Consider the following 23,921-nt stretch of genomic DNA (forward strand, 5'->3'; position numbering starts at 1 on the left):
CAGCATCGTGTACACCTTCTCGTCCCGCCTCACGACCTTTTGGTTTACCGTCCCTCGCCGGCAGACCACGGAACCACCACAGCCAGTCATGTTCTCATGAGCCCTCACCCAATTGGTATGGGAGAGTGTTGTTAAGAGAAAGTACAGAAACAAGAACAAGAGCACACTTGTTCGTATGCCACGTCTTTGACACAGACGGCCGCACTAGTTCTAATCTTGATCGACGACCATCACGACTTCGTCCGTTTCTATATTTTTATACACGTTTCTCGGCCCATGAACGCACGGCTGTCGTTTTCACACATTCCGTCCTTCGTCTTAGTCGTCGCCGTTTTATATCATCCATTTTAACCCCCACGCACAACTTGACAGGGACTCATCTTTTCTCTTTTCACTTTCTACTTTGGGACGGCCTTTTTGCTTCTTGACCGCGACCTGTTCGTTTCGTGTGTTTTTCCCCGCGAGACTTTTGGATTTGCCTGACTAACTCGTCCTGCGTAACCAATCTTGCACGGTCGCGCACAGCACCCTCTTCTTTTCTTGTCTCCTGTCATGCTTGTCTTTTTCTTTCGTTACACCTTGCCCCCTGTCAAACGTCGTGCTCCCAGCTTGTCCCCAAGCTCTGGTTGACAGTTCGCCGCCCGCCATTCTCGTTCTTTCATTCATTTCTGCTTGTCTTAACTGGCACAACCTTGCCCTCCCCTCAATTTCTCCTGTCATCCTTCCGATTCACCTGTTCTTGTTGTCTCCGCTCACCTACCTCTCGTGTCGCCTACCGGCCGTGTGTCTGTTTCTTCCGTCCGCCAAGACAAAACATCGACAGGCGCACTGCCGTCTTTCCCTCCCCCGCATGGGAAGAATCACACAGAGACACATACAGCATAGAAAGACAAAACACAGAAAGGAATGACGTCCCTCATAGCATCCCCGTCCACTGGTTCACGCCATCCGGAGACCAACAAACCGCCATCGCGGCTGGCTGTTGTTTCGCGCACAAAGCCATCCGCTGACGGCTCGAAATCCAAGACCATTCCAAAAACAAAACAAGCACCACCCAAGAGCCCACCCCACCCCACCTCAAGCTGGACGAGGAACAGGAACGCGAGCGCGGGCGGCATCGCAGCCGATCCCACGGCTCGCACGACAAGGAGGAGAGTGTCAGTGACACGCTGGGCGACGGCGATGGTGAGGCCAATGGGGACCATGGTGATCACAACGAGAACGCCGACAATGCCGACAACTCGTCCAACTCCGACGGGCCGGCCCGTAAGCGCCGACGGAGCCGCAAAGGCCTTGACAAAAAGTTTGAATGCCCGCACTCGGGCTGTGGCAAGAGCTATTCGCGCGCCGAGCATCTGTACGTCATTTGCAGGCTACCCTCCCAAATGTGTCGAGTCCCTACTGACAGTGACAGCCACCGACATCAGTTGAATCACACGCCGAAGCAGATTTACATGTGTGACTTTCCCGGCTGCGAAAGGCATTTTGTGCGACTCGATCTCTGTAATCGACACCGAGACCGCCATACCGCCAAGGGCTCGTCGCTGAACCGCAAGGACCCTCTGCCAGGGCTGTCTTCGCCAGCCCCTCAGGAACCGCGCACTCCGTTTGTCGGTGGGCCCGGCTCGACTTCGCCCGAGAGCCTTCGACCACGCCGCCCGGCCGCCCCAGCAGGACACAAAATTCAGACGAGCGGTGGTCCGATGGACTTGTCGCCCTCGGCCTTCAACAACAGCATGCCCTTTTCGCCCTTGTCCGGCACACCCACCGGTAGCTTCTCGAACGGCTTCCCTCCGGCACCAGGAGGAGGCGACTATACACATGCGCAAGCGCACGCCGCTCAGGACCACCAGAATGCCATATACGGTCACCACAACCACGGCGCCCAGACGCCCTCAACCCTCCAGAGACTCCGGCCCACATATCGGTCGCCCGCCATCCCCCAGCGGCCAGCCAGTACCCAGAACAGCGACATGTACGACGCCATGTCCCCCACGATTCCGCTCGCCCAGCCGCATCAGCCGTCGCATTCGCACCCCGCCGGTGGCTTCCACAATAACAGCCATCCAGCCGCGACGCCGCAGACCTCTGTCTTTGTGGCGACGCAAAATTTCCCTGCGTTTGACCTTCCGCCATCCAATTTCGTGCCAAATACCGCCACCGCAGCCAACAACAATAACAACAACAACGGCACCAATTCGACCATCCCCGGCTCGGCACCACATACGCCGACCACCGTCACCCGCGATCCTCTGGCCGCCGCTGGCGCCGCATTGCCCACGACGCCCGATAACAACGGCAACAACAATAACAACAACCCGCACTACTCCGCGGCTCACGGTGACTACGATGCGATGCCTGTACAGTCGGGCAGTGAAATGATGATGCTAGACCAAATGTCCATGCCAAACACAATGACCATGTTCGGTGCCGACGTGCTGCAAAAGTCCCCGCACGTCGGCATTCTTCCCGACGATTTCATGTTCTATCTGTTCCACAATACGCCCACCGAAGGTTCTCCGATGCTAAACTACCAAAGGTGAGCGCCCCCTTCTGCAATTCGCGTACTGCTCATTGTGACATCCAAGTGCTAATCCCCATCAAGTGCCTATGGCGACGTCCCGACTCGGTATGGCATTGCCTACCCTGGCAACGACATCTCGCAGCAAGGATACTTCCCCGCGGCTCCACAGCAGGTCATGTCCGTGACCAACCTGGTCGACCAAGATCTGCCAGGCTCGTCCTTCCTGTCGGAGGAGAAGAGCCAAGAGCTGTTTGAGCTCATCAAGGAGCGCTTCCATGAGACCGGCCACACGCCCATTGGCCGCCGCAACGATCTTATTACTGATGGCGACCGCTCCAACGACTCGCACATGCTCAGCCGCCACATGATGCAGGCGTACATTGTGTCGTATTGGATTCATTTCAGCGACCAGGTGCCCATCTTGCACAAGCCGACCTTCTCGCCCGACCTTGCACCCGACCTGTTGCTGATTGCCATCATCATCATTGGCGCCGCATGCCTCGACAAGTCCCACAACCAGGAGACGATCAAGGCGGGCGCGGAGCTGTCCAACTTTTTGGCGTGGCACCTGCGCTGGGAGCTCTTCATGGACCCCAACTTCCGCCCGCCTGCCAAGCTCTGGGTCTTCCAGACGTTGCTGCTGCTCGAGCTGTACGAAAAGATGTTCTCAACGCGGGAACTGCACGAGCGCGCCCACATCCACCACGCCACAACCATTACGCTGATGCGCCGTGGCCGTTCCCTTATCGGCAAGACCGCCGCCGAGTCCCCGCCCAACCCGCGCGTCGACGGCAGCGACAAGGACCATACCTCGCGCCACTCGTCCACCTCGGGCGGCATCTACACGCAGGACCAATGGTGGAACAACTGGATCACCAACGAGGCAACACGCCGCACCGCCTTTGCGGCCTTTGTCATTGACTCCATCCACGGCACCATGTTTGGCCACTCCACCGTCATGGTCGCCCACGAAATGCGGCTGCCGCTGCCCTGCGACGACCGCCTGTGGAAGGCGACGAGCGGCATGGACGTGACGCGGGCGGAGGCCCAGCTCGCGTCCGAGGGCACGCGCTCGATTGCGTTTCTGGAAGGCATCAAGAAGACGCTGAGCGGCGCCGAGGTCAAGACCAACGCCTTTGGCCGCACGATCCTCATGGCCGGCCTGCTCAGCGTCGCCTGGCACATGCACCAGCGCGACCTGCAGGTCCACTCGCTGGGCGGCTCGCAAGGCCTCGGCGGCCGCGACAAGTGGCGGGGGACGCTGAACCGCGCCTTTGACTCGTGGAAGGGCGACTACGACAAGTCGCTGCGGCGCCGCGACAGCAGCGGGCAAGCCGTGGACCCGTATGCGTACAACAGCGGGGGCGCCGGCGGCGACAGCGACAGCGACGTCAATGTCGTCTTTGAAAGCCGCGTCGTCCTGCACCACCTTGCGCACATGGCCACGCACGTCGACGTGGTCGACCTGCAGGTGTATGCGCGGGCCAAGCGGCTGCTTGGCCGCGCCATTGCCAGCCCGGACCTGGCCACGGTCAAGCGGCGCATGAAGGACATTTGGGCGCCCACGGCCAAGGCGCGCGACGCGACCTTTTACGCCATCCAGTTCCTGTGCTCCGTGCTGTTGCGCAATGAGGGCAACAGCCCGCTGCAAGTGGCTGCGGCCGTCAACGGCAGCGGCGGCGGCGGCGGCGGTGTCGGCACGCCTGCGGCGGTATCCGAAAGTGAAGAATCCACCTACTCGGCGCGGGACGACGTGCTGCTCAACCGGCCCTGGGTGCTGTACTTTGCGGCGCTCGTCGTCTGGAGCTACGGCTACGCCGTCGAGGGCGCGTCGCCCAGCACCCCCGTGCCCTCGACGTGGGCCGACCAGGTCCGGGAGATGCGCGAGTACCTGCACCGGTTCGGCAGCATCGCCTCGCCCGAAGACCTCAAGGCGCAGCGCGGCATGAACCAGAACACATCGCTGCTGCTGGTGCTGCAGAGCACCTTTAGCCGCGCGCGGTGGGAGCTCCTGCACGAGGGCGCCGCGCTGCTGGGCAACTGCATCCAGCTCAACATGGGGCAGATGGAGTAGAGCGGGGGGGCTTTTTGCCTTTGGTTTGCACCTTCTTTCTCTTGTTTCGATATACACGCATTCTAATTCACTTTTACTGCCCGAGGAGCGGGTGGAGGTAGGGGGATGGCATCAAAAAAGGGACTATTGGAACGGCATTACAAACTCTGGGGCGGTTAAAAAGGGGAGTGGTGGTGAAGAGACAGAGGCTGGGCACACCGTACATTTTGTTTTGGTTATCTGATGATTATTCTAATGTTGTGTTGGTTTTTTTGTTTCTTTTGTTGTCTTTATGATGTCTTCCATTCTCGCCACACACTTCTGTTCTATGTTTTACATATACCCATACCCTTTATACATCAGAGGAAACATAAAAACTCATGGTTTTCACCTAATATTTTGGCAAGTCAATCTGAAATAAATTTGAGTGTATTATTAATATATGCTGGAAATTTGTTTACACCAGTGTTAGCTTTTGTTTGTTGTAAATGGGCTGGCAAATAATTAAATGTTTGCAAAACAAATAAGTAAATTATGAATTTCTTTTTTATATATATATATATTTTTTAACAAAATTTGCCGGACCAAAATCACACGAGAACAACTCTTAACGAACCATACAACGTCTGATGACGATCCTTGCACAAGCTGACTACAAGGCAGTTTGGTGATCCGGTCCAGATCAAGAGTGATGCACATGACGGATCTTCCCAACGTCTTCTGGGCTTTTTACATATGTCATTACAGGCGCCCGAATCAGGAGCAGGCGAACCGTTGTGTGACTTCACACTGCGACATGCAAAACGTGCCTAATAAAGACGACCGGCTTCTGGTCTGGTCTTGTGGAAACAGTCCGTATTTTATAATCACCAACACCGGCTTTGTGATGCCCGCTTGTCTCTCGAGTCACCCACCCACTGACTGAAATCGGTGGGCTAGTAGGTTTCTGTTTGTATCTTACAATGTGAGAAGGGACTTGGGGGCCGTGTAAATGACGTTGGCGTTGTCTCACTGACGATTCTTTTGTTGTACGACGCATCGGCGCGGATGCCCTCGTCCGTGTTAGCCGGCCGAGAGCGTTTTTTATTTTTCTAGAGACCAACGTGAGGCTGACAGCAGTAGAATTGAGAGGACTGGTCGCCGCCTTCAAGAATATCTCCCAGCCAAGTCTCCCAGTTGTGTCTTTTTTCTTGTGTGAGAAGCAGTCGCTTTCTCTTTCCCCAGATGTTAACTCCATTTAAATCCTTTCCCTCGCTTGGCCGCTGCGGCGCTTAGTGCCCAGTCCCAGTCCGGCGTTAGAGCTGTGCCTACGGGCTGTCTCCGCGCAGTATCGCAGTTATTCGTGTTCTCCTCGCGGCCACCGCCCTCTCCGAATCTACAGGTCGCGTGGATATGCTTGCCTGAGCCGCTTATTCTGTCGTCATCCGCCGCTGTGCTCGCACTTTCCCAATACTGTGGTGGCTCGCGTTTCCGAACCATCGTGCCTTCCCCACACATGTCAGTGGCGCTACGTCAAAAAGGCTAATCAGTGGTGCTTGTGAACCCCGGTCGCACCTTCCCACGTTTCCCTCCCCTTCTACTTTGTCATTCACTTCTTTCCTTTTTATAACACGTTTGGATGCTCCGCCGGGATCCTGAAGAACGTCACTTCCCTTTTCCGGTTCCCCCTGTTGCACGTTTCTCTGCCCCGCCTTTCAACGGCTCACGCCTTCCTTTTGCAATCGACCCCAATATTACGTCGTAATCGCTCCTGCCCCAAATCTAAAACTGTCCGAAGACGCTCCTGCCCCGGCCAATCCGGTCATCCTAAACGCAGGCGTAAATCTTCAGGGCATCCTTTTTTCTTTCTGTCAATATTTCCTTCTCTGTACAACGAACACCGAAAGCTCTAACCCGTGGCACGACGCCACACGACGCAGACTGCTACGCTATACACGGCTTTCCAATTGTCGCAGCTCCGCCGCTGGCCTCATTGCCCGCCGCATAGGCCACCGTTATCGGCCGGCGCTGTATTACAAACCCACGATATTTTATTCCCCTACGCCTTTTTTCTCACCACCGACGCCTCCGACACCATCGGCGCGATGATACTCCTCTCCGACCTGCCCCTAGAGGTGGGCACCGCCATTCTCAGCTATGTATCGCCCCTCGACCTGCTGTCTGTCAGCCTGGCCAGCAAATCCATGCAGAGCTACGTGCAGGGCAACAGCCAGCTGCACCGCCTCGTCTACTGCAACTACTTTGTGCGTCCTCTGCGAGCGCTGCTTGTCCCCTGCCTCGAAAGTTGACTAACATCGCATCGGCTCCACAGGACAAACCGGCGAGATCGGATATCAATTGGGAGCGCGAGATGGTTGACTTCCGGCGACTGCGCAGCATCTGCCACAGCAAGAGCACCTCCAAGGAGACGGGGCTCGACCTCGTCGCCCGCCTGGTCAAGCAGTACCTGGGCGTCGCCTGCGAGACCACCAAGGGCGGCGTCGACCTCAGCACGCGGACCCACCGCAACGCCCGCCGGCTCGCCCGCCTCATCAAGGGCCGCCGCAACTACGAGGCATTCTTTTGCCGGTCGTTTCTCTACGACCGGATCCGCAACACGGCCGCCGCGGCAGGGCTGCCGCCGGCATCGACAGCAGCGTCGACAGCAGCGTCGACATCGTCGTCCCATCCAGTCGCCGCACTCACCTTCCCGGCCACGCCGCAGGCCCACCACCAGACGAGCGCCGAGCTGCACTGCTTGCTGGGTGCCGTGCTGCTCAAGTACGTGGTGGCGTCCGACCGGGCGGCCGATGCGTACCCGTTTGCCGTCAGCAAAGTGTACGACATGCGCGAGTACACGCGGGCCAGCCTCTGGGGGCCCTTTATGGCGGACGGGTCCGGGCGGGTGGACTGGGAAAAGGTCGAGGCCATCATGATTGTGCTGCGCGCCAACATTATGAGAAAGGGGTTTCTGCGGTACGGGGTCGTGGCGGCGTACTGGAACAGCACGTTCCAGGGCAGCTCGCCGGGCAGCTACCGGCCGCTGGTGGCCAACGCACACATGGACGCGCTGCCGGACGACACGGTGCCGCTGGATGCGGAGGACCCGTACGGCGTGACGGGCACGTGGATGCGCTTGGTGAGCTTTCTGGACTACTCGGACTTCTTCCGGTTCAATTTCCCCGAGGAAGACGACCAGCCCAACAACGTGCCGGTGCCGGACGACGTGCCGCGGCCGCCGTTCCTGTCCGAGGAGGAGCTGCGCTTGATTGTCATGGAGATCCACGTGACCCGAATCGAATGGCGCGATGGGCGGCCGCAACCAGACGAAGCGGACAGCGCGGGGCAGCGGGCCAGCAGCCCCGCGGTCGACGACGGCATGTACGACAACACCCACCCGGACTTCCCCGTCGTCCACTTCCACGGCATGTCGCACAGCGTCGACAGCCCCTGGGACGACAATGCCAACTCGGGCCTCTACGGCACCGTCCGCACCACCAAGGAGGGCCACGTCCGCTGGACCACGTTTTCCACCTTTGACGGGCACCCCCGCTGGCGCAGCGAGGGCATCCAGGTCGGCGGCCGGCGCTCGGGGCGCGGCGTGCTCGGCAACTGGTTCGACGCCGGCTTCGACCGGCGGGGCCCCTGCGGGCCGACGGCGTTTTGGAAGGTGCATGCCAAGAAGGTGGAGCCGCTGCCGGCCAGTCCGCCGGGCTTCAACGGCTTTCCGTTTGGCGGGACGGTGCCGTCGTTTATGTACCTGCTGCACAGCACCAATGCCTTGAATGTGGCCGCCCGGTCGCGTCCGGCGGACCAGGGCGCTGCGGCAGGAACGTCCGGCCCCACGACGCGGAGCATGACGGCCGCAGCCGCCGACGACGACAACCACAGTCACGACAACAACGACGACGACGACGACGACGACGACGACGACGACGACGGTGTGTTTGACGGCGCCAGCGAAGACGACCAGCAGCCCGTCAGCTTCTTTCCGGCCTTCCAGGAACCCCGGCACCTCTACACCTACCTGGAGCTGCCCCTGGGCGCCTACGTGGAGGCCCAATTCCAGATTGTCGACGAGCTGGGCGGCAATCTTGCCATGTGGGACAGCGACGAGGAGGAGGAGGAGGAGGAGGAACAGCCGTTTGCCGTGTAACGTGGGCGCAGCACTTTTTGGTTTGATCATGTGAGATGGGAGACATACGATGGAGTCGTAGAACGTGGCATTGGATGGCCGGCCTTTTTGTATATAGATACCCATACAGCGCACAGGTTCCAGAACGTCGAGAACGTCCAGAACGTCTAGTCCGCGTCTTTCGCTCCCGCTCCCGTCTATATCTTGCTCGGCCTCGGCACATTGTCCGGATCCAAATTCACCTTGCCGTGCTCACACGTGGCCAGCACCGCCCCGTCCTGGGCCCGCCGCAGCACGCCCCGCAGCGTCGACAGCCGCTGGCCCGCGTGCACCTGCTCGCACTCGACCAGCACGGCCAGGCCCATGGGGGCCGGCCGCACGTACGTCACATTCAGTGTCCGGCTGACGCCGAGCCGGCGCCACGACTTGATCAGCTCCTCTTCGTCGTTGTCGTCGTTGTCGTCGTTGTCGTCGTCGTTGTTGTCCCTGGCAAGCGCGGCATCCGCCTGGGGCGACGACGGCGCCAGCGCCAAGGCCAGGCTGGTGCAGAAATCAAACAGCGCCGCCGTGGCGCCGCCGTGCATGTTGTACATGCGGTTGCAGTGCTCCGGCTGCACGGAGTAGCCGAACACGATCCGCGGCGGGTGGTGGTGGCTGGCGGCCGTCTCAAAGTCGTCGGCCGACACGAGCGTCAAGTGCGGGAGGAAGGACGACATGAAGTCCTCGCTGTGTCAGTCGACGTGTTTGATCGTGTCTTGCCACATTGGCTTGCTCGAACAGGAGAACGTGCACCCACCTTGATGCCTACACTCTCGAGCCCGGAAATCATCTCCAGCAGCTTCGAGATGCGCTCGGCATTGGTCATCTTGGAGCCGGCCATGGCTGCGGTGATGGAGGCAAGTTGGCTGTGAACGCGGACGAGACGAAAGAACGTAATCCAAGAATGAAAGAATTAAACACCGTGACGAAGGCGTCGGCGCGGCCAGCTTGTTTCGTCGACTCGCTGAGGCGCAACGTCGTCCCCAGAAGATAGAGTCGGAATTTGGGGATGCTAAAGGACTCCGCTATCTTTACTCCGACTTCCGCCCGGAGTATTTCCAAGTCAGGTTGTCCCCTGTAGCGCTCCAATTTACAGCACGATTCATACGATATTACAGTGGATACAGGGAGTCAGCGAGTCCCCTACAGATTCAACAGTGCTGACTTGCCTGAATGGCAGGTGCTAGTGCCGGCAGCGCTAAATGCCACCCCAGCTTTTGGCAGCAATTCGTGCCTCGGCAATTACGCTCCCGCATTGCTCGGTCGCGCTTACCTAGCGGGTCCATTCGTGTGAACGCACCTGCCATTTCGCTTTCGCTGCACTTCACATCTGACACCAAACGATCCATTTTGCATCGACACTTTTCACTCCAACAAATACGACACGATATCCGACGCGAGACTCGCCACATACGCCATCCTTAACGGCATCCCCATCTCCGGCTCTCCGACGACTGACGTCCCCAACACACACGACACCCGCGCCGCCGCCATGGACGCCAACGCCGCCATGGACGCCAACGCCGCCATGGTCGACGAGCAGAAGCCGTCGCTGTTTGAGCTGCTCTCCGAACAGCAGCTGCACGGCCTGCTGCCGCCGACCCTGCGGTATCTGCTGACCATTGCGACGCAGCGCTACCCGCGCTACCTGCTGCGCGCGCTCAACTCGTTTGACGAGCTCTACGCGCTCGCCATGCTCGTCGTCGAGCACTACTATCTCCAGACGATGGGCGGCACGTTCACCGAACACTTTTACGGCCTCAAGCGAGAGCGGGTGCTGGAGGGCGGCCTGCGTGCCGCCAGCAGCGAGGTGCCGCGCGCCGCCGCCGGCACGCCCGCCGTTGTGCGCACGTTTTTGCAGCTGCGCCGCAGCGCCGACCTCTGGCGCAACCTGGGCGTCGTGGTCGGCGTCCCCTACCTCAAGCGCAAGCTCGACGACGCCTACGAGCGCGACGCGCCCCGCGCTCGCCTGGGCGCCGCCTACCAGCGGCTGCCCGCCCGCCCGACCCTGCGCGACCGCCTGCAGCACGCGGCCCGCTGGTTCCTGCGCCACGTGTACCCGAGCGTGCACGCCGCCTACGGGTTTGCCGTGCTGGCGTTCCACCTCGCCTACCTCTTTGACGGCTCGCGCTACGCCAGCCCGCTGCTGTGGCTCGTCGGCACGCGCGTGCGGCGCATGACGGGCGCCGACTACCGGGCGATGGACGACCTGGCCGAGCGGCAGTCGACGTCGTCGACGCCGCGGTCCGTCGGGAGCCGCCTGCTGGGCGGCCTGTCCATGGTGCTGCCGGCGAGCATTTTCGCGCTCAAGTTCTTGGAGTGGTGGCACGCGTCGGACTTTGCCAAGCAGCTGTCGCTCAAGGCGGCCGCCAGCCTGGACCTGCCGCCGCCCGTGTCGGCCGGCCTGCCCGCCGGTGGAGGTGGTGCCAAGTCTGTGTCTGCGGGGACCAGCGCGGCGACGGCGACGGGCAGCAGCAGCAGTAGCAGCAGCAGTGCCTCCAACACGGGCAGCATCGGCCGCAAGGGCATTCTGAAGAAGGAGCCGTCGTGGCGCGTCGACGAGACGGCGACTCCCTCGACGACGGCAGCAACGGCAGCAACGGCAGCGACGGCAGCGGCCCACGACGAGGCGGGCCCGGACGCTGCGCCCACCGAACAAGACCTCGCACGCCGCGCGCCGATTGCCAAGCCGTCGCTGCGCCCCATCTACACGGTCCCTGCGCCCGCCGACTCGGCCCTCTGCCCCATCTGCTGCGACGCCATGACGACGCCGACGGTGTGCCAGACGGGCGTCGTCTACTGCTATATCTGCATACACAAGTGGGTGGCGGGCCAGCACGACAAGCAAGAGGCGTTCATGGCCGACAAGGCGGACCGGTGGGAGAGCGGCGAGGGGCGGTGTGCGGTGACGGGCCGCCGTGTCCTGGGCGGCACCGAGGGCCTGCGGCGGTTGATGGTGTAGAGGTGGAAGGGGAAACGAGCACATACATCAGGTCTTGGACGTGTACATATACAAGCATTGGCAGGCGTTTTTTCTCATAATGGGTATCATTTTGTTTTCTTCTTTTTTTGTCATGTTCCTTGTCCCGTTCCCAGTCGTCCATGTTGTACTATAAAGAAGCAATTTACATGCCCACCCGCCGACCCTGCGCACTTACATGTCGACAACCTGCACGCTGTTGCCCAGGCGGCCCGAGTTGCCGTACATTTGGCCCGCGTTCACGAGGATCGAGCTCGCGCCCCGGCCCTCGGCCGCCAGGATGTCGGGCGCAAACAGCCACACGGGCAGCAGCACCGTCGCCATCGTGGCCGCCGCCACGAGCCGGCCGAGGTAGCCCAGGCGGCTGCCCAGGCTTTCCTCCCGGAACGGCTGCCCGAGCTCGTTGCCGTCCTCGGTCAGCACTTCGTACGCCCGCTGCGTCTCGTCCCAGAACACGAGCTGGCGGCCTGCGCCCCAGTGCACGTGTCCAAAGACGTGCAGCGGCGGACGAACGCGCCAGACTTCGGCCAGCAGGCCGGCACAGCCCAGGCCCAGGTCGAGATGGTGGCGCTTGCAACGTCAGCGAAAAAAAAACCAAAAAAAAAAAAAAAAACACTAAACCATACAAATAGCGCAACAGCACACGACGACCATGACCTACCGGAGGCGGATGGGTGACGAGAATGTCGACGTCGGGCGGAATCAGCCCCTGCCAGGGCGGCGTGCTGCGGTCGTACTGGTAGCTGAACGAGTCCGGCCCGCACCGCGGGATGTCGGCGGCGCCGTACACCTTGAGGGACCGCCCGTTGGCAAAATGGAGCGTGCGCGCCTCGTGCTGCAGGTAGTGCATGTTGTCGGCAAACCGGGGCCCCGGCGCGTCGGCCGCCATGCCCTTGGCCACCCGCGCGGCCGGGTCAAACCAGCTGTCGTGGTTGCCGCACACCACCACCTTGTGCGGGTGCGGCAGCGACGCCAGCCAGTCCAGCTGTGCCTGGAGGTCGGCCGGCCGCCCGTGGTCCGTCAGGTCGCCCGCGTGGATCAGCAGGTCGCCGTCCGGAATGTCCGGGACAATCTGGTCGTGCGTGTCCGAGATGCACACGACGCGGATGGTCGGCGTGGCCCGGGCCTCGGCCGCGTCCAGAAAGTGCCGCCGCGTGGCCCAGCCGCGCACGCCGACGATCCAGGCGTAGAGGTAGTGCGCGGCCGCGCGGATGGGCGAGGCGAGCAGGCGGTCGAGCAGCGTGGGCGGCTCCCAGGGGCTGCTCTGCCGCAGCCCGAGGCGCACGAGCAGCGACGAGCTCATGTGTGTTTGAGGGCTGTGTCAACTCTACAGATGGGTGGTTTGAGGCGGCGGGGTGCCAACGGTAAGTCGACGTCAATATGTCGACGTCAATGGCAGGTGAGTCTTATGCTGTTGGCTTTGCTCTTTAAGCCGACGACGTTGGCGATAGTGGGGTATTTGGTTGGTCCTTTCAGAGGCCGAGAGGCCCTACCGGGACGAATAAAGTGGGACCAACTGTGAAGCCGTCGCTGAGTCGCTGCTTCTTTTTCTGGCCCTCGTTTAAACGCACTTTCCGTGCGAAACAACCTTCAACGGCTTTCCACAGGCAAGCTCCAAGGCAGGAACGAACCCTCCGTGCCAATGGCCAGTGGTGCCTTCCCGGATCGTGCTGTTGTGTCCTTCCGCTGTTGCGCAGACGCCAAGCTTTTACCCGCTCTCAGCGCACGGGCCAATACAAGGCAACTGCCCTCTGAGCTCACAATTACTATGACGCATGTTCTTCTTTCTCCTCCAGTCGTCCTACACTGTACTTTTTCCACTCTGCCATGTCAGCTGAATCCGTCCCACCGTCTTCCTAGCGCCGCCGTCCAACTTCTGCCCCTTATCCCAATCTTTGTCGCTACATCGTATGAAAGGATCGGGAGTGGAGCCGTCCATCGAGTTTTAGCAGCTTCCGCCGTCCAGCTGGCGCGCATTGGCTTGGCTGATTGGCCGACATGCGGGGCTGCTCCTGCCTTACGTACGTAGTGGCCAGCAACATGGCAGGAGCTGTAAGTCTCGCTGGTGACGTCCTGCCTTTTGTGCCAAGGCCCACACACCTGAGCTCCTTCCTGCACAGTTGGAGTCTTGGATCGAGCTTTTTCTGCTTCCTCTCTTTTCCTCTTTTTCTCTTTTCCTTTCTTCACTCTTCCTCATTGCGACGCGGCATCGAGGTTGGCAGCACCTCTCGTCCTGTAGCAAGCATTCCTATGATCCTTTCTCGACTCCCGCCTTGCACCTAAAACTATCTCGGCCGCCGCCCTTCCTGCAGCTTCTTTTGTCCCTCCTCGAGGCGACCCCTCTGTCTCCTCGGCTTCATCTCTTCTTCTCGTGACGCTTCTTCTCTCGAGAGACTTGCAGTTGCTTTCGCCAGCATTGGCTGTGTCCCTCGTGCTTCCAGCCTGCCCCGCCGACGCTCTGGGCGAGCTACCCGCTCACCATGGCCACCATCTCCGACATCTACGGCCCGGGTGCCGCCGACAAGCCAGAGCTGAACAACAACTTCCAGTATGTCCACAGCGTCCCCGAGACTCTTCCTCTCCGCATCTAACTTTTTTTTCTCCCTTTCTTCTCTGTTTTGCTTCCCACCCGCAGCGTCGACTATGTGATCCACTTCTTGATCCCGCCCAAGGAGCGTGACGAGGCCGAGGCCGCCTTCATCCAGGTCATCCAGGCCCTTGCCAGCGCCGGCTTTGCCACCGAGGTCCGCCCCGGCGGCGACCGCGCGTCCCTGCTCATCTTCTGCAAGATCGCCTCCGAGAAGCTGCTGCGCGCCCAGATCTACCGCAGCCGCCTCCAGGACTACCTCTACGGCATCCGCACCACCGCCCCGCCCAGCCGCAAGAACCAGGGCGGCGTCGAGGTCGACTACAACTCGTACTTTGCCGACGAGCCCGTCTCCGAAGCCGAGCGCCTGCGCCTCGCCTACCTGCTCATCAGCAAGCCGCGCGCCGAGGGCGGCGCCGGCATCACGCCCAAGGGCACGCTCGGCGCGTCCGCGTCGCCGGCCAAGGGCGGGCCCGGCGCGCGCCAGTCCAACGTGGCCGCGCAGAACAAGTTTGTCGCGTCCATCTTCCCGCTGCACGACCACGCCTTCAACCGCGCCTGGCTGCGCAAGTGGAGCACAAAGTACATGCTGGACGCCGCCGACCTCGACGCCATCCGCGACAAGTTTGGCGAGCGCGTCGCCTTTTACTTTGGCTTCATGCAGAGCTACTTTAGCTTCCTGCTGTTCCCGGCCGCCTTCGGCTTCTTTGCCTGGCTCGCCATCGGCCAGTTCTCGTGGGTCTACGCCACCGTCAACGGCCTGTGGTCCGTCGTCTTCTTCGAGTACTGGAAGAAGCGCGAGGTCGACCTCGCCGTGCAGTGGGGCGTCCACGGCGTCTCGCAGATCCAGCTGCCGCGCCCGCAGTTCCGCTTCGAGCGCGAGGCCAAGGACCCCGTCACCGGCGAGACCGTCAAGATCTACTCGCCCTTCCGCCGCTTGTCGTACCAGCTGCTGCAGGTGCCCTTTGCGCTCGCCTGCGTGGCCGTCCTGGGCAGCCTCATCATCCTGTGCTTCTCCATCGAGATCTTCATGACCGAGCTCTACAACGGGCCCTTCAAGCAGTACCTGACCTTCTTGCCCACGGTCCTGCTGACTGTCCTGCTGCCGCTGCTCACCGGCATCCTGACCAACTTTGCCGAGCAGCTGACCAACATTGAAAACTACGAGACCCAGGACGACCACCAGGCCGCATTTGTGCAAAAGATCTTTGTCATCAACTTCATCACCTCCTACCTGCCCGTGCTCCTGACGGCCTTTGTCTACGTGCCCTTTGGCAAGGTCCTCGTGCCCTACCTCAACGTCTTCCAGGCCGTCACGCACCGCCTCGCCGGCGCGCACAAGGGGTCTGCGGCCACCGACCACACCACCATCCAAAAGGCCGCCTTCCAGGTCAACACGCACCGCCTCACGCAGCAGGTGATTTCGTTGACGGTGACCGCGCAGATTGTCAACTTCTTGACCGAGGCCATTGTGCCCTACGTCAAGCGCAAGGTCTTCAAGGCCGCCGAGGAGATTGCGTACCGCGGCCAGAACGACGTCACGGCCAAGGACGCGCCCGAGGAGGCCGCCTTCCTCGAGCGCGTGCGCGACGAGGCCACCCTGGCCGTCTACGACGTCTCCATCGACTACCGCGAGATGGTTGTCCAGTTTGGCTACCTGTCGCTCTTCTCCGTCGTCTGGCCGCTCACCGCCTGCTCGTTCCTCGTCAACAACTGGGTGGAGGCCCGCTCCGACGCCATGAAGATTGCCGTCAGCAGCCAGCGGCCCATCCCCTGGCGCGGCGACTCCATCGGTCCCTGGCTCACCTCGCTCGGCTTCCTGTCGTGGCTCGGCAGCATCACGAGTGCCGCCATTGTGTATTTGTTCCGCAGCAACACCTTTGGCCCGGACCACTCGCCCTGGGACATCAAGGCCTGGGCCCTGCTGCTGAGCATCATCTTTGCCGAGCAGGTCTACCACACCGTCCGCGCCGTCGTGCACTATGTCGTCGCGAAGCTCGACAGCCCCGGCCTGCAAAAGGAACGTGCCGAGCGGTTCGCGCTGCGCAAGCGGGCGCTGGCGGAGTCGCTGGGCGAGGACGAGGCCGAGAAGGCGCTGAGCCCGGGCGTAACGGGCGGTGTCGGTGTGACAGACGCCGAGAAGATTACGCGTGCGGCCGTCGAGGCCGAGGCGCGCGAGCTGGCGGTTAAGGGCCTGGACAAGCCGGAAGATATGTGAGTCATTTTGTCATTTTGCTTCTCTCCCTCCCCCCCCCTCGACCGTCGTGATCAAAAACGAGGTCGTGGTTGGCTGTTTCTGGGTTTGCGTCGAAGAGGGCTAACGGTGTCGAAATAGATTCTGGCTGCGCCAGCGCGGTCCCTCCGAGTCTGTCCAGGTTGGTCGCTCCCTCATTGCCGAGTTCACCGACACGTCCAGCAACAATACCATCCACAGTGGCAACACGACGACGGTTCCCGCACCGGTCAAGGAACTGTAGAAAGTCCTGATGCCGTTTGTCAGGGTGCTTGTGAACGTCGCGCCTAGCTTGCTTGCCGTATCGTTGTCGTCGGTGAGACAGAAAGGCACACGCGCCTGGGCATGTGCGGGTGAGCGGGTGAGCTGGGGCGTTGTAAGGAGCTGTATTTTGGATGAATTGAATATGACGTAGGCGGCGGGAAGGCGGGCTAGGTTTCTTTTTCTGGGCTACAAGGGTTTCTTTGGGTTTTGGATAGCTTTTCATTGCTTTTTGGGAACGAGTGGGAACGGAGGAAGGATGTTCAACGGACCGGAAAGGAGCTCAAAATGGGGTAAATGCACTTGCAGGCATGTCATTGGTACCAATGCCGGTAATCAGGGGCAATCAGGGGCTCTGCTGCCAAAAACGGCATCTCTTCAATTACCACACGTGCTTCCATTTCGTGGTGATGTGTCGTCTTCGTTCCTTCTTCGCCATGTGCTCTCAGGGATCGTAGCCGAGTGGTTGGTTTTGACAGCAGCCCGCATGAGCAGGATGATGGGAGGAACGGCAGTCCGGATGTAAGCGATCGGTATCTCGATGCGGCGTCGGTTTTGACAGACAGACAGGGGTACAGCATCCATGCTCTCTCGTTACAGAGGCCACCTGCTCGTGTGCTCATGTCTTGACAGCTCCCTTTAGCTTCCTCCATCATGACCGAATTGGCTGGCTGGGTGCAAGGTTTGGCCAAGCGGACTGGCACATGTCTCAAGACTTCGGCCTTGTCCTCTGTAGACGAGGCCTGTTGAGTCACTCAGTGGCTTGAGCACACTACCATACAGTAAGTGCCTACTGCCCTCGTGCCTCTGCTTGTCCAGTCCAACGACCTCGTGTCGGTGGAACGACGTCATGGTACCTAAATGCTGCCACCGAATGAAACCATTCTTTCCTTCCCTTCCCGTGCCAATGGCGCCCGGGATCGTGTGGTGTTTGGACAACACAAAAGGTGCATGGGTCGTTTCAGCCTTGGGAAGAGCCTTTCACCATAAATTAGCGGGGAGCCAAGGGAAACCGAAAGGGACAACAAGACTGGGCGAGGGCGGGTGCCAAGTTGCGACAGTCCCGACAGTCCCTCCCAAGGCAAGTTTTCTGGGGCTATCAAAGGCAGAACGGACGCGCTTGTCGACTGTCGAACCCAGCCTGTGCTTGTGTTGGGCCAATGGGGACAAGCTGCTGGCGGGCGTGCTCTCGCCCTGTAAGCTAATTTTCGACAAGCTCCCAAAGCCAAGACAAGCTGAGCACTATGCTTTTGCAATATCGACACCAGGCGGGGAGGCTGAGCAGCAGCTTTATTGATTTCTCCTGTCGCGCCTGTCATTTTCCCGCCAGTTGTGTCTCTGTCCCACGACCAGCTTTTCGATGCCAGCGCCATAAGGTTCTCGTTGGTGTGGTGGACGTGCTGGAGCGTCTGTCTGCTGTCGGTTCCCTGTAAGCCCCTCAAAGCACAGCCTCGAACAAACGTGCAACTGCAAAATGTGCCCGTTGCCTTTCGCTCATTCGCTTCTGCCTGTCTTTCTCTGGCCTTTGGAGGCCTGCTTTGGGACTGCTAATTGAAGTTAGCCATGCCATCTTGTGAGGCATCTTCTGGTTTGCAGGTTTGCAAGCCCTCCCTTCCCTTTGACACGAAACACACTGGCCGGGGTGCGCCTTGCCCTTTTGCACTGTCAACTTGTCGACTTTCCTTGTAAGACTTGGGCCTTCTCTCCCTACCATTGGTCGTGCGTGGTTTCTTCCCAGGGGTGATAGGGAAATCCACAGAGAGCTTCTGCTTGTTGCCTTTTGGGCCACTTCCCTTGGTGTGCTTGTGCCTGACGGCGCTCTGCCTTTCCAGGGAGGCTCTTGACCCGGCTGGTAATTATCTCTTTGTTCCACTGTGGTTGCAGTGGTTTGTGGAGGGTTTCTTTCTCGGCCCAAAGACGTCGACGCAGAGGGGAACAGGGGAGCAGGGGAGCTCATGCGTCCATGTTGATAACAGTCTACAGCGTCCGTGCAAAGTGGATCGCCTTGTCGCTTAGCTTTGATCAGAACTCTGTTAGTAAACTGAGTATCTTGTGTGGTCCATAAAAAGCATGGTAGAGGGGTTCCATGTGCGGCTCGACAGGGAGCATACCGAGCAGAGCTGGGGAGGAGAGAGGTTCAAGACAGGCGTAAACGAGGTGCGGAACGAGGCGCATGCCAGCCCCCCTTCATCGTCTCTGCGACTTGGCTGTCCAGTCCTGTTCTATCGATGCATAGAGAGCTCGTGTTTCCGTCCATTTGTTTTGTTGCCTTGAGGCTCAACTGGACATTGTCTGGTGTCCGGATCGAACTCACCGACAAGGCTACCACTGCGTTCTGGCATTTGAGGCCCGGCGTGTCCTGTTCTTGTCTTGTTCATGGGCATGCGCGAAGCGCAATATTGCAATATTGATTTTAGTAAAAAGCTGAGGAGGGGCCACGACACACGACAGAAAGAAACGCAGAGTAGTTCCTCGTGCAAGTTCGCCCTCGTTTCCTCTTTCCTTAATTATTGCAAGTGTCCTGAAAGCACCTTCCCGTTTGCTGGAACAACTCCCCTTGGCTCCTTCTGTGCCCACTCCTGCCTGTCGTTTCTGCCTCGCAGCATTGGCTTCAATCGACTCATAAAGGTGCCCTGCATTGCTTGCGCCTGCCTTCTCATTCTGTCTATCCCCTTCGTCCCTTCCTCCTCTTGCGCTTTCGTCCCCTCTGCTGATCGGAAGCCCCTGCTGCTTTAGCACTTTGCCCCCTTCTCTGCACTTTCCTGTTCTGTCCTCAGCTGTGGCAGACAATCGTTCTTGCCTGCTCTTGACTCCCCCCTTTTCTCTGTCGTCTGGTTGGGCTGATCTCCCGCCCGCCTAGCGTGACGCTCGTGCACACTGCCTTCAAGGCTCTTTCCTTGAAGAGGAACGATATCTTGTCGCGCCTGCCTCTTTTGGCCAGGCAACTTTTCCTTCCTGCAACCGATCACCAACCCGTCTTACCCAGTCAGCGCCTTCCCTTGTCTCTGATATCTCCCCTGACCACGAATAAAGAAAAAAGAACATTTCTAGAAGGTGCAACCCAGGTACCGGCGCAACCCCAACGCAGCTTCCTCCCCCAGGGCGCGACTCGCTTGCAACACTGAAAGGCAGTCGCGGCCGGCAGGGGACGCACAAGACGCACCTAGCAAGGAGAGCATCGCCGATTCCTGACTTGTGAATACGTTGTCCGTTTGTCAACATTATCTCCCGGCCACTTTTCAATCCCCCCTCCCACTTCCATCGACACTATTTACTGCCGTCGTCCCACCTCCATCTCTTCCTTTCCTCTTCATTTCCACTTTACTGCGCTCACCTCAAGGCACCTGTTGTATCACCTACCCACACCGCAGCCATGGACGAGGAGATCGACTTTCTCCTGCTCGGCCCTTTCGCAGAAATTGTCGAAAAGGCTCAGGCTGCTCTCGACACTGCCCAGGATGTCGACAACCAGGACATGGCCAAGGCGGCACAAGCGCTGCTCAAAGAAGGCGAGCGGGCCCGCAAGGCCCTCGAGCCCATTGCGAAGCGGAATCTGACGCTCTATGGCGAGAACTTTGTCACGGCCCTGAGAGATCATGGTGAGTTTCCCGTGTCCCAGTTTCCCCGTGTCCCAGTTTCCCAGTTGCTGCATTTTATTATTTCGTTTGTGTCCAGCTTGCAGTAGACTAATACGCACAGATGGCGTTGCCGAGCACATTGACGCCCTCAACAGCCTCGTGTACGTCTTTGACGATTATACCGAGCCAGACAGCTTCGACGCGGACAAGTTCAAGGAGCTCGGCAAGACGGCGCAGCAGACGACGCTGCGGATCACGCCGATCCTGCGGCGGATGAAGCTCGAGGCACCGGCAGCGGCAGCAGCAGTCGTGGCACCCGGCGCCTCGACACCTTCGACGCCGCTTGTCCCCCAGTCATCGCCCTTTTTCAACGCCGGCGTCTCGCGCGTCAACAGTCTCGGCGGCTACAGCGCAACCAGTTACTCCGGCGCACGCAGTCCCGGACCGGACGACGCCTTGGACCTGAGCGAGGGGAGTGGTGCACCGGGTGTCGTTGTTCCCAGCATGCAACGGTATGACACGGTTGTGCACGTGCCCGCGGATGCAGTGCCTCTGCCACAACAGCGCGAGGACGCACCACCGGTCATGGGCACCCAGGGCGGGCCGGACATGGGGTGGAACAACGGGCAGCCGCAGCAAGCACAAAACCCAAAAGGTGGCGCGTCTCCCGCGCTCTCAAGGCACTCAATCGCGAGCCCGACCATGTTGCCCTCCATCCCCGAGCCAGCTCCACCGTCTCCCCCACCACCACCATCCCTTCCCGAGCCTCCACCGCCCGTTCCAGGTGTCAACCCCTGGCAGATTGGCGAGCGGCCCTCGGTGGACACAATTGCTGAAGGACAAGAGGGCGAGGAGCAGAGCAATGGTGGCGTGGGCGAGGGTTCCGGCCCTGACCAGACGGAGGACGGAGAGGTGCCGGAACGGCGGCGGCGCATCTCGACACGGCCCGACTCGCCCACACTACCGTCACCAAAGGCAGCCACGGCCCCACAGGTGTCCAGCTTTATAGTCCCACCACCACCGCCACCAACATCTTCCTTCCCGCTGCCCAGTTCACCGCAGCAATATCCTCGCCGTCTCGACGACGGTGTAGACGCTTGGCAGCAGCAGATGGCGCAGGGCTCCGACCCGTCGCCCCGTACCATGCCAGTGCGGCCAGAGCAGCTGTCTTCACCGCCCGTAAATGTGCCGGTCATGTCTGCGACGTGGTCGCTGCCGTCACAACAGCCGGCATCCGGGCAAAACTATGTCTTTTCGCAGCAACAGCAACAGCAACAGCAACAGCAAGCGCGGCAGTCTCTAACCGGCCCGACATCGGCGGCATCTGGCTATGTCTCGCCCCGGCAGTCCCAGATCAGCAACACGACGGCTTCGACGGCCAGCTCAACCAACGGGTCTGTGTTCAGCTTCGACTCGTACCTCAACGGACTCAGCAACCAGCTGCGCGACTCGTCTCTAGACCCAATCAGCCCCGTGGCGGGACCGGCCACCGCGGTGGCTGCAAGCCCCAACTCGCCAGCCAGTCCGCAGCCGCAGCTCTTGGCATCCTTTGCGTCTGGATCCCAACAGCAACAGCCACAGCAGCCACAGCAGCCACTGCAGCCACTGCAGTCGGAGATGCGGCCACCACCAATACCGTTGAACGTGCCGCAAGCGCAACTCGATGAGCAGCCGGGCCTGGAGCCAATTCATCCGGTTGTCGACATTGACCAGGGCTTGATCCCAGTCGAGAGCTCGAACAGCGAAGATCTTGCCGGCGGTGCAAACGAGGAGCGTGTCGTACAACGCCGGACGGCGGACTGCAAAATTGGCCCTGGCAGCTCGTACCATCTTCTCAAGGGCTTCTGTGAAGGTGCCAGGGAAGTGCAGCGCGGCCATGCCGGTGTGCGGCAGATTAAGAAGCTGGTACGAACCTCCAAGCCTCAGTTGACTTTTGTACTCTCCTCGATTTTGTTTGCTAACATTCAGACAGTCATACAGCGGAGCAGGCGCGTATGCCGCCAAATGCACACACTGTCTCTACGAGTTGCAGTGGTCTGAGGTCGACAAAGACCGCCAGAATTTGCGTACGTGCCTTTTCCCGCTCGTCCCTGAAACCTTCTGTTTTATAGTTTTATATTTTCTGTTTTTGTTCGCAGTTTGCCCAAACTAACAGCGTACAGCAAATGCCAACTACCGTATGCATGGCATCGGCTTCCGCCTGCGGTTCTTGTCGAAATGCCATCTCCCGGCCAAGCAGGTGGACGACCCGCTGTACGCGTGCATCTTTTGTCTACAAGAGGGCCGGACGCTCGAAGAGAGCGACGCCACCGTCTTCTTCACGCAGGGCCAGCTGTTTTCGCATCTGGCGCGCCACCCGCGGCCGCTGCCCGAGGTGTCGGGGGTCACGGTCATTGACGGCCCCGAGCGGCCCGAGCCATACCGCAATGACTATGACTTGCACTTTACCACGCCGCCCGTGCCGTCGGAACTCGACGGCATCCGCCGCGAACTGCTGCAGCTGCCGACCGCCGTGGCCACTGAGACGTTCCGCAAAGCCCACAACGCGCTGCGGCGGCCGTTTGACGGTGCCGTGCCCATCCAGTTCCCCGTCGGGTCCAAGATTGTCGGCGTCGAGTTCCCGGCCAAGTACAAGGGCGAGTGGGCCGTGGGGTGGTTCGACAACGTGCGCGGCCCCTTCCCGGTGGAGCACATCCGGTTGGACCCGCCGCCGCGCAACGAGATCCGCACGCAAGGCACGAGCGCGCTGCGGGCGACGGCGCGGTGGAAGTGGGCGTCGTCGAGCGCGTACCGGAACTCGGAGTGGCTCAAGCTGGACCGCAACGAGACGGTGACCAACATCATCTGGTCGCACCCGGAGCACTGGTGCTGGGCGGGCACGAACGCGCGCGGCAAATGGGGCTACTTCCCGCAGTCGCACATTGAGCCCAACTCGCTCAAGGAAGGCCCACCGCAGGGCAGCGATGCGGCGAGCATCCTCAGCCAAGAGCGGGGCGGCGGCGGCGGCGGCTTCCTGTCGCGGCTGCGCAGCCACAATGCCCACAACAACAGTAGCAGCAGTGCCCCGTCGGTCAAGCGGCCGGTCAGCATTGCGAGCCAGTCGACATCGTCAACCCGGTGATACGTTGCCGGCGTTTTATTTTGCCCTTTCGGAGCGTATATTTTGGGACAGGCATTGGATCTTTTGGTATAGATGCGTTGGACTCGGCTTCGTATTGTACGTTGCATGTCTCTGGTTTGATATAGACTTCTTTTATTATTTTTCCTTCCTTCTTCTTTCTTCTTTCGTCTCTTTTTGGGCCTCATATGCCACAATATGTTTATATACCCCGTTCATTCAGCGGCTTCTTTCCTTTTCAAACGGCATTTACTTGTTCTTTCTATCTCTCATGCCGTGCCTTTATTTTTGTTGTTCAACATTCTTATTTTGGTATTCGGCACTCCAGCGTCCTCGGAACTCGTTCATGAGTGCAATGTGCCCGGCATCCTTGACTCTGCTAGGCACAACTCCTTCGAATCGTCGCGAGTTCTCATCACCACGTGAAGTTTCAC

At 60.0% G+C, this 23,921-nt stretch overlaps 7 protein-coding genes across 7 annotated transcripts; 5 read left to right on the plus strand and 2 right to left on the minus strand.

Moving 5' to 3' along the window:
• Positions 1-906: 906 nt before the first annotated feature.
• On the plus strand, positions 907-4,598 carry SPBR_05530 (c2h2 finger domain containing protein; the record flags this gene model as incomplete). Its single annotated transcript, XM_040763793.1, has 4 exons — positions 907-981; positions 1,083-1,357; positions 1,415-2,539; positions 2,606-4,598. 4 exons carry the CDS (start codon positions 907-909, stop codon positions 4,596-4,598), a joined length of 3,468 nt encoding a protein of 1,155 aa, XP_040621973.1.
• Positions 4,599-6,661: 2,063 nt separating this feature from the next.
• On the plus strand, positions 6,662-8,712 carry SPBR_05710 (f-box domain protein, cyclin-like protein; the record flags this gene model as incomplete). The annotated part of the gene is made up of 2 exons (XM_040763973.1): positions 6,662-6,820; positions 6,889-8,712. 2 exons carry the CDS (start codon positions 6,662-6,664, stop codon positions 8,710-8,712), a joined length of 1,983 nt encoding a protein of 660 aa, XP_040621974.1.
• A 176-nt stretch (positions 8,713-8,888) lies between these two features.
• SPBR_06188 (thioesterase family protein) lies at positions 8,889-9,571 on the minus strand (the record flags this gene model as incomplete). Its single annotated transcript, XM_040764450.1, has 2 exons — positions 8,889-9,413; positions 9,488-9,571. 2 exons carry the CDS (start codon positions 9,569-9,571, stop codon positions 8,889-8,891), a joined length of 609 nt encoding a protein of 202 aa, XP_040621975.1.
• Positions 9,572-10,222: 651 nt separating this feature from the next.
• SPBR_05902 (peroxin-12) lies at positions 10,223-11,692 on the plus strand (the record flags this gene model as incomplete). The annotated part of the gene is made up of 1 exon (XM_040764165.1): positions 10,223-11,692. The coding sequence occupies one exon, from the start codon at positions 10,223-10,225 to the stop codon at positions 11,690-11,692; it is 1,470 nt and encodes a 489-aa protein (XP_040621976.1).
• A 192-nt stretch (positions 11,693-11,884) lies between these two features.
• On the minus strand, positions 11,885-13,013 carry SPBR_09211 (uncharacterized protein; the record flags this gene model as incomplete). Its single annotated transcript, XM_040767337.1, has 2 exons — positions 11,885-12,280; positions 12,372-13,013. 2 exons carry the CDS (start codon positions 13,011-13,013, stop codon positions 11,885-11,887), a joined length of 1,038 nt encoding a protein of 345 aa, XP_040621977.1.
• Positions 13,014-14,190: 1,177 nt separating this feature from the next.
• SPBR_05628 (uncharacterized protein) lies at positions 14,191-16,774 on the plus strand (the record flags this gene model as incomplete). Its single annotated transcript, XM_040763891.1, has 3 exons — positions 14,191-14,258; positions 14,346-16,511; positions 16,633-16,774. The coding sequence occupies 3 exons, from the start codon at positions 14,191-14,193 to the stop codon at positions 16,772-16,774; spliced, it is 2,376 nt and encodes a 791-aa protein (XP_040621978.1).
• Positions 16,775-20,164: 3,390 nt separating this feature from the next.
• SPBR_05554 (sh3 domain containing protein) lies at positions 20,165-23,490 on the plus strand (the record flags this gene model as incomplete). Its single annotated transcript, XM_040763817.1, has 3 exons — positions 20,165-20,390; positions 20,491-22,274; positions 22,525-23,490. 3 exons carry the CDS (start codon positions 20,165-20,167, stop codon positions 23,488-23,490), a joined length of 2,976 nt encoding a protein of 991 aa, XP_040621979.1.
• Between the last annotated feature and the right edge of the window lie 431 nt (positions 23,491-23,921).

The sequence above is a fragment of the Sporothrix brasiliensis genome (genome assembly GCF_000820605.1).
Source record: "Sporothrix brasiliensis 5110 chromosome Unknown Cont15, whole genome shotgun sequence".
Taxonomy (NCBI): Eukaryota; Fungi; Ascomycota; class Sordariomycetes; order Ophiostomatales; family Ophiostomataceae; genus Sporothrix; species Sporothrix brasiliensis.